This window comes from Phaenicophaeus curvirostris, chromosome 29, assembly GCF_032191515.1.
Source record: "Phaenicophaeus curvirostris isolate KB17595 chromosome 29, BPBGC_Pcur_1.0, whole genome shotgun sequence".
NCBI classification, from domain to species: domain Eukaryota; kingdom Metazoa; phylum Chordata; class Aves; order Cuculiformes; family Cuculidae; genus Phaenicophaeus; species Phaenicophaeus curvirostris.
The window spans coordinates 1,646,799-1,655,771 of NC_091420.1; the positions used below are offsets into that span (position 1 = coordinate 1,646,799).

Here is an 8,973-nt window from a genome sequence, read left to right on the forward strand (position 1 = left end):
TCCCATCCCTGCAGTGTGTGGGGTCCCATCCCTGCAGTGTGTGGGGTCTCATCCCTGCAGCGAGTTTGTGGGGTCTCATCGCTGCAGCGAGTTTGTGGGGTCTCATCCCTGCAGCGAGTTTGTGGGGTCTCATCCGTGCAGCGAGCGCGCGGGTGCGCCGAGCATGCCGGTTCTCAGCGGTGCCTGATGCCGGGGGTGCTGGGCTCCTGCCGCCGGGGTGGCAGGGCCGGGACTGGGGAGCGAGCGGCGTCCCCAGGGAGGTGACGGAACAAGCCCGGGCTGGGCGTGGGGAGGCGACGGGGCGGAGGCCGCACAGCCCAGGTGCCCGCGCCCACACGCCTCGGCGCTCGCGGCACCCAAACCGGCACCGGCACCGGCACGGGGGGTCCCGGGCGCCCCCGCCATGAAGCGCATGTTCTCCTGCTCCAGCTCGCAGGTGGCGGTGAGTCCCGGATCCCCCGGCTGGGAACCCCCCGGCCCCACGGGTGCTGAATGGGATCCCGGCCCCAATTCTGGCCCCGAGGCCCTAATCCCGGCTGCGATGCCAGATGGGATCCCAGCTCCGATGCCAGATGGGATCCCAGCTCCAATGCTGGCGGCAATCCCAGCCCCGCTCCCAGCTCCGATGCTGGTTGGGATCCCAATCCTGACCCCAATCCCGGCTCCAATCGCAGCTCTGATGCCGACTGCAATCCCAATTCTGACCCCCAACCCCAATCCCAGCTCCAATCACAGCCCCAATCCCAGCTCCGATCCCAGCCCCAGCTCCAATCCCAGTCCCAGCCCCAATCCTGACCCCAATCCCAGCTCTGATGCCGGCTGCAGTCCTGGCCCCAACATCCAGGCCTGAACTCCAATCCAGGCCCTGATGTCCTGCCGCCGGCTGCAATCCCAGCTCCAATCCCAGTTCTACTCCCAGCTCCGATGCCGGCTGCAATCCCAATCCCAGTTCCAGCTCCAATCGCAGCCCCAATCCCAGCTCTGATCCCAATTCCTGCTCCAATCCCAGCCTCAATCCTAGTCCTAGCTCTGATGCCAGCTGCAATCCTGATCCAGCCCCAATCCCAGTCCCAGCTCCAATCCCAGCCCTACTCCCAGCTCCAATGCCGGCTGCAATCCCAGTCCCAATCCGAATCCCAGCTCCAATCCCAGTCCCAGCTCCAATCCCAGCCCTACTCCCAGCTCCAATGCTGGCTGCAATCCCAGTCCCAATCCGAATCCCAGCTCCAATCCCAGCCCCTGCTCCAATCCCAGCTCCAATGGCAGCTGCAATCCCAATCCCAGGCCCAGCTCCAATCCCAGTCCTACTCCCAGCTCCAATGCTGGCTGCAATCCCAGTCCCAATCCAAATCCCAGTCCCTGCTCCAATCCCAGTCCCAGACCCAGCTCCAATGGCAGTTGCAATCTCAATCCCAGTCCCTGCTCCAATCCCAGCCCCAGTCCCAGCTCCAATGGCAGCTGCAATCCCAATCCCAGTCCCTGCTCCAATCCCAGCCCTACTCCCAGCTCCAATGCCGGCTGCAATCCCAGCCCCTGCTCCGATCCCAGCTCCGATGCCGGCTGCAATCCCAATCCCAGTCCCAGCTCCAATCCCAGCCCCCCTCCCAGCTCTGACGCCGGCCACAATCCCGATCCTGACCCCAATCCCGATCCCATCCCCACTCCGAGCCGCGCTCCCGCTCCGAGCGGCGGTTCCCAGCGCTCGGTGCCCCGCGGCGCAGCCCGACAAACCAGCCGGGCGGGCGCAGGCCGGGACACGCTCTCCGGCGTCGCCTTCATCAACGGAGCCACCCGGCGAGTGGGGAAACTGAGGCACGGCCCCGGTTTCTGTGCCTCAGTTTCCCCCTCGCTGCTCGCGTTCCCCTCTAGGTTGAGAGTTGGAGCAAGCAGGACCAGAAGCTCCTGGAGGCGGTGGAGAAGGGGGATGTGGGCAGGGTGGCCGCTCTCGCCGCCCGCAAAACCGCGCGGCCCACCAAGCTCAACGCCGTGGGACAATCCGCGTAGGTCACCGGGGAGGGGGGACAGGGACAAACGGGGGTCCCGAAGTGGGGACACGGGGGGTCACAGCCCCTCGTCCTCCTCCAGGTTCCACCTGGCCGCGGCCAAGGGTCTCACCGAGTGCTTGAGGCTCCTGCTGGCGCGTGGGGCGCACGTCAACGAGCGCAACGAGGACGGTGAGAGGGGGACACGGGGGGACACGGAGGGGACAGCTGGCACTGCAGGGACGGGGACACAGGGTCCTGCTGGCTGTGTCCCCCTTTGGGGGTCCCCAACGCAAGGGGTCCCCAGGGGGGTCCTGCTGGCCACGTTCTCTTCCAGTGTTCCCCTCAGGTGTCCCCTTGAGTGTCCCCAACGCGAGGTGTCCCCAGGGAGTCCCCGCAAGCCGTGTCCTCTTCCAATGTCCCCCTTGGGTGTCCCCAAGGTAGAAGGTGTCCCCAGGGGATTCCCCACTAGCCATGTCCTCCTCCAGTGTCCCCCTTGGGTGTCCCCAAGGCGAGGTGTCCCCAGGGAGTCCCCTTGGGCCATGTCCTCCTCCAGTGTCCCCCTTGGATGTCCCCAAGGTACAAGGTGTCCCCAGATGAGTCCCCTCGAGCCATGTCCTCCTCCAGTGTCCCCAAAGTGAGGTGTCCCCAGGGGCGTCCCTGCTGGCTGTGTCCACCTCCAATGTCCCCCTTGTGTGTCCCCTTGAGTGTCTCCAAGGCAAGGTGTCCCCAGGGGGGGTCCCCACGAGCCATGTCCTCCTCCAATGTCCCCCTTGTGTGTCCCCTTGAGTGTCTCCAAGGCAAGGTTTCCCCAGGGGGGGTCCCCACGAGCCATGTCCTCCTCCAATGTCCCCCTTGGGTGTCCCCACGGCGAGGTGTCCCCAGGGGGGGTCCCAGGGTCCCCTTTGCTGTCCCCATCGTGCCGGGGCGCAGCGCTCAGCTCTCCCGCAGGCAGCACCGCTCTGCATTTGGCCACCATCGCCTGCCAGCCCCAGTGCGTGAAGGTCCTGCTGCAGGTGGGACGGGGTGGGATGGAGATGGGATGGGATGGGGTGGGATGGGGATGGGATGGGATGGGATGGGATGGGATGGAGATTGGGATGGGATGGGATGGGATGGGATGGGGATGGGATGGAGATGGGATGGGATGGGATGGAGATGGGATGGGATGGGATGGGATGGGATGGAGATGGAGATGGGGGTGGGATGGGATGGAGATGGGATGGGATGGGATGGAGATGGGGGTGGGATGGGATGGGATGGGATGGAGATGGGATGGGATGGGGATGGGGATGGGATTGGGATGAGGATGGGATGGGATGGGGATGGGATGGGGATGGGATGGAGATGGGGATGTGATGGAGATGGGATGGGATGGGATGGGATGGAGAAGGGGTTGGAGATGGGGATGGAGATGGGGTTGGGGACAGGGGTGGAATGGGACAGGGATGGAGATAAAGCAGAGGAGAGAGGCAGAGATGGGGATGTAGAAAGGATAGGGATGCAGGGAGGAGGACGGAGCCTGGCATGGAGATAAGGTTCGGGATGGAGCTAGAAACGAGGATGAGGACAGGGATGGGGACAGGGATGGGGACAGGAATGAGGATGGTGACAGGGACTGTCCCGCTGTCCCCCCAGCACGGCGCCAACGAGAGCCACGTGGATAGGCAGAACCGGACCCCCCTGCACTGGGCTGGTGAGCGCGGGGACCTCGCGCTGGGGTGGCGGGGGGTGACTCCTCCAAAGACCTTTTTTTTTTTTGAGGTGGGGACACCCCCTCAACTATCTGTGTCCCCCCCCCACCCAAAACCCCTCGAGCTGACGTGTCCCCCCGCAGCGTCCTCGGGCTGCGCCTCCAGCGTGCTGCTGCTCTGCGACCACGAGGCCCTCCTGGACGTCGCCGACGCCGTGAGTGGGGACACGACGGGTGGCAGGGGGTGACAGGGGGTGGCAGGGGGTGGCAGGGGGTGGCAGGGGCCAGCGGGCGCTGACGGGTGCCCCGTGTCCCCCCCCCAGCGGGGTCAGACCCCCCTGATGCTGGCGGCGAGGGGCAACCACGCGGCCATCTGCGCGCAGCTCCTGCAGCGAGGGGCTGACCCCAACCTGGCCGACGGGGACAACAGGTGAGTGGCCAAGGGACACGGGGGACACGGAGGGACACGGGGGGACACGGGGGACACGGGGGACACGGGGGGACACGGCGATGGGGGGGCTCTGCCCATGCCTAGGGTGGTGGCACCACGGCTCTGCTGCAGGGGCACCTGCTGTCACTGTGTCATTGTCACCCATCCACCCTGTCACTGTGCCATTGTCACCCTGTCACCTTGCTATCTTGTCACCCTGCCATCCTGTCCCCGTGCCACCTTGCTATCTTGTCACCCATCCGTCCTGTCCCCGTGCCACGGTGCCACCAACCCATCATGCCACCCTGTCATCGTGCCACTGTGTCACCGTGTCATTGTGTCACTGGGCCATCATGCCACCTTGCCCTTAAGCCACGGTGCCACCCAACCATTGCACCACCCTGCCACCCTGTCCCCATGCCACCATGTCACCCTGTCCCCATGCCATTGTGCCACCGTGTCCCTGTGTCCCTGTGCCATCATGCCACCCTGTCCCCATGCCATTGTGCCACAGTGTTCCTGTGTCCCTGTGCCATTGTGCCACCCTGTCCCTATGCCATTGTGCCAACATGTCCCTGTGCCATTGTGCCACCCTGTCCCCATGCCATTGTGCCACCGTGTCCCTGTGCCATCGTGCCACCCCGTCCCCATGCCATTGTGCCATGATGTCCCCATGTCCCCGTGCCATCATACCACCCTGTCCCCATACCATTGTGCCACGGTGTCCCCGTCTCCCTGTGCCATCATGCCACCCTGTCCCCATGCCATTGTGCCACGATGCCACTGTGTCCCTGTGCCATCGTGCCACCCTGTCCCCATGCCATTGTGCCATGATGTCCCCATGTCCCTGTGCCATCGTGCCACCCTGTCCCCATGCCATCGTGCCACGGTGTCCCCGTCTCCCTGTGCCATTGTGCCACCCTGTCCCCATGCCATCGTGCCACGGTGTCCCCGTGTCCCTGTGCCATTGTGCCTCCCTGTCCCCGTGCCATCGTGCCACGGTGTCCCCGTGTCCCTGTGCCATCATGCCACCCCGTCCCCATGCCATTGTGCCACCGTGTCCCTGTGTCCCTGTGCCATCAAGCCACCCTGTCCCCATGCCATTGTGCCATGATGTCCCCATGTCCCCGTGCCATCATACCACCCTGTCCCCATACCATTGTGCCACGGTGTTCCCGTGCCCCTGTGCCATCGTGCCACCCTGTCCCCATGCCATCGTGCCATCATACCACCCTGTCCCCATGCCATTGTGCCACGGTGTCCCCGTGTCCCTGTGCCATCGTGCCACCCTGTCCCCATGCCATTGTGCCACGGTGTCCCCGTGTCCCTGTGCCATCATGCCACCCCGTCCCCATGCCATCATGCCACGGTGTCCGTGTGTCCCGCAGGACGGCGCTGGCTCTGGCGTGCGAGGCGGGCAGCGTGGAGTGTGCGGAGCTGCTGCTGAGCGCGGGGGCGGCCGCGGGGGACGCCGAGCCCCGTGCCACCCACAGCACCAGCCACGCGCTGCACCGGCTCCTGCGCCGCACCTGCCCAGGTGAGCATCGTCCCTCACCTGCGTGCGCGCTCGAGGGGATAAAAAAGAGGGGAAAAAAAGAGGAAAATGAGGGTTGTTTCTTTCCACCGTGGCAGAGAACGGTGCCGGCTGTGCCAGGGACCCCGCGCCGCAGCCGGAGAGCCGGGCAGCGGGGAGCGGAGGCGGCGATAGCGACGACGAGGAGGAGGATGAAGAGGAGGATGAAGAGCAGCAGGACGGCTGCGATGCCCAGCGGGTGCGGCGCCTGCGGGAGCGGCTGGCGAGGAAGGAACGCGAATGCCAGCGGGCAGCGGGCGCCGCCAACGGCCTCCGGCAAGGCGTGCGGGAGCTGGCGCGGCTGCTGCCCGGCTACGAAGCTGCTGGTGGCACAGAGGAGGACGAGGACGGCGCCTGCTTCGCCCTCCTGGCCCAGGAGCTGAGGAGGAGGAAGGCGGAGGAGGAAGATGAGGCTGGAGGGCAGCGAGCGGCACGGCTGGACGGTGATGCCGGCTCGGCGGCCGCGTTCCTGGCGTGGCTGCGGGATGAGTGCGCCGGGCTGCGGGCCGCCAGGGCAAGCGCCTTGGCTCGGAGCAAGGGGCTGCGCAAGGAGGTGGAGGATGCTCTGCGGGGCAAGCTCAACTACGAGGTGGTGTCGGCCGACGCCGTCCGCAGGAGCTTGGCCGCCTGGGAGAAGCTGGCGGTGGGGCTGGAGCAGGCGCTGAGCCGCGCCGATGAAAGCCACGCCAAGGTGCTCGAGCGATGCCGCGGCCTCCTGGGAAAGCTCCGGTGCCCCAAGAACGGCGCCGAGGAGGGGAAGAGGCGAGCGGAGGTGCCGGAGAGGGGGACCTTGGAGAAGGAGGTGATGGAGCTGAAGGAGAGCAACGGGACGCTGCTGGCCGAGCTGGCTGGGCTGGGGCGCGAGCGGGAGCGGCTGCAGGACGAGCTGAGGCGGCTGCGGGCGCGGGACGGCGGCGGCGGCGACGCCGAAGCGGTGCCGGAAGGTGCCGGAGCGGCCGCCCTGGCCCGAGCGCGCCAGGAGGCGTCGAGGCTGCGGCGGAGGCTGTCGGGGCAGCGGCGGGAGCTGGCGGCGCTGCGGGACCGCGTGGGCGAGAGGGCGAGGGAGGCCGGGGGCGGCGCGGGGGACGCCGTCCTGCGGGAGCTGCACCGCAAGCTGGACGGGTTGGTGAGGTCTCAGCACGAGGCCCTGCGGCTGGTGGCGGAGATGGAAGGGGATGGAACCCGCGGGGATGGGGCAGCGGGAGAGGCGGGGGATGCGGTGGGGGAAGAGGCAGAGGAGCTGGGGACGGCACCGGAGCCGCCGACGGGCATCGCCGACGGGCACGAGCAGCCGGAGGCCGAGGTGGAGCGGTGGCGGGCGGCGGCGGAGCAGGAGAAGCGGGAGAAGGAGGCGGCGGAGGCTCGGGCGGCCGAGCGGGAGCGGGAGCTGCGGGAGCTGCGGGAGAAGGCGGAGGTGATGGAGCGGAGCGCAGGCAGCCTGCAGGCCAGGGTGGGAGAGCTCTCCAGGGCCTGTCGGGACAAGGACAGCAAGGTAAGGGCGCACAGGGACAGGGAACCCTTCCCATCACCATCCTATCCCATCCCCATCTCCATTCCATCCCAATCCCATCCCCATCTCCATTCCATCCCATCCCATCCCCATCTCCATCTCCATCCCATCCCCATCTCCATCTCCATCCCATCCCCATCTCCATCTCCATCCCATCCCCATCTCCATCTCCATCCCATCCCATCCCCATCTCCATCTCCATCTCCATCCCATCCCCATCTCCATCTCCATCCCATCCCATCCCATCCCATCTCCATCCCCTCACCCCCAGCAGTTTGTGACCAAAGGGACAAGGCCAGGGGGTGACGGGGACAGGGGGTGACGGGGCCGGGTGGGTTTTCCCACCTGCCTTCCTCCCCCTTAGATGAAGAAGCTGCTGGTGGAGACGGAGAAGCTGTCGGCCGAGGTTCTGGCGCTGCGGAGCCAGAGCGCCCGGCTCCAACTCCAGCTGGAGGTGGGTGTCACCACCCCCATGTCCCCCAGTGTCACTGTCACCTCGGCCACCTCCATCCTCTCCTCCCAGGTCCAGCAGAAGAACCACCGGGACGTCCTTGGGGTCTATCGGACCCACCTGCTCAACGCGGCTCAGGTGGGACCCCACGTCCTCCTGGCTTGGGAGGTGGTTTGGGGTGGAAAAGGTGAAAGTGGGGAGTGTGGGTGCTGGTTTGGGGTGGAAAAGGTGACAATGGGGAGTGTGGGTGCTGGTTTGGGGTGGAAAAGGTGAAAATGGGGAGTGTGGGTGCTGGTTTGGGGGGAAAAAGGTGAAAGTGGGGAGTGTGGGTCCTGGTTTGGGGTGGAAAAGGTGAAAGTGGGGAGTGTGGGTCCTGGTTTGGGGAGGAAAAGGTGAAAGTGGGGAGTGTGAGTGCTGGTTTGGGGTGGAAAAGGTGAAAATGGGGAGTGTGGGTGCTGGTTTGGGGTGGAAAAGGTGAAAGTGGGGAGTGTGGGTCCTGGTTTGGGGTGGAAAAGGTGAAAATGGGGAGTGTGGTCCGCAGGGCTTCATGGACCAGGGGGTGCACGCGCTGCTGCTGCGGATCCTGCGGACGGAGGAGTGAGGGGCGCGAGGGGCATTAAAGCCATTAAAGCCGAGAGGACGCCTGTCCCCGTCCCTGTCCCCTTCTGTGGGGGGTGTCGGGGGTCCTGCCCCATTGCTGGGGGGGACACGGGGGGGTGGGAGGAACAGGCCACGAGCAGCTCCCACGGCCATGGGTCTCCAGCCCCACACGGCCCCATAGATCCCACCCTGCCCCATAGAGCATCAGATCCCACACTCCCCATAGAGCATCAGATCCCACGCTGCCCCATAGAGCATCAGATCCCACACTCCCCATAGAGCATCAGATCCCACACTCCCCATAGAGCATCAGATCCCACACGGCCCCATAGAGCATCAGATCCCACACTCCCCATAGAGCATCAGATCCCACACGGCCCCATAGAGCATCAGATCCCACACTGCCCCATAGAGCATCAGATCCCACGCGGCCCCATAGAGCATCAGATCCCACACTGCCCCATAGAGCATCAGATCCCACGCGGCCCCATAGAGCATCAGATCCCACACTCCCCATAGAGCCCCAGATCCCACACTCCCCATAGAGCATCAGATCCCACACTGCCCCATAGAGCATCAGATCCCACACTGCCCCATAGAGCATCAGATCCCACGCGGCCCCATAGAGCATCAGATCCCACACTGCCCCATAGAGCATCAGATCCCACACTGCCCCATAGAGCATCAGATCCCACGCGGCCCCATAGAGCATCAGATCCCACACTCCCCATAGA

The 8,973-nt window shown here is 65.6% G+C and overlaps 1 protein-coding gene across 1 annotated transcript; it reads left to right on the forward strand.

The window, feature by feature from the left end:
- Positions 1-342: 342 nt before the first annotated feature.
- ANKRD35 (ankyrin repeat domain 35) lies at positions 343-8,247 on the forward strand. The gene is made up of 12 exons (XM_069878468.1): positions 343-442; positions 1,870-2,000; positions 2,086-2,174; positions 2,934-2,998; positions 3,621-3,678; positions 3,820-3,890; positions 3,999-4,105; positions 5,494-5,642; positions 5,738-7,170; positions 7,553-7,642; positions 7,712-7,777; positions 8,181-8,247. The coding sequence occupies exons 1-12, from the start codon at positions 404-406 to the stop codon at positions 8,238-8,240; spliced, it is 2,358 nt and encodes a 785-aa protein (XP_069734569.1). The 5' UTR covers positions 343-403; the 3' UTR covers positions 8,241-8,247.
- The last annotated feature ends 726 nt before the right edge of the window (positions 8,248-8,973 follow it).

Bases quoted from the DNA above. Each gene is read 5' to 3' on its own strand.
- ANKRD35 (XM_069878468.1), top strand. From the start codon at position 404: ATGAAGCGCATGTTCTCCTGCTCCAGCTCGCAGGTGGCG. The intron at 2,175-2,933 runs GTGAGAGGGGGA...GCTCTCCCGCAG, and splicing joins CAACGAGCGCAACGAGGACG to GCAGCACCGCTCTGCATTTG. The intron at 4,106-5,493 runs GTGAGTGGCCAA...TGTGTCCCGCAG, and splicing joins CTGGCCGACGGGGACAACAG to GACGGCGCTGGCTCTGGCGT.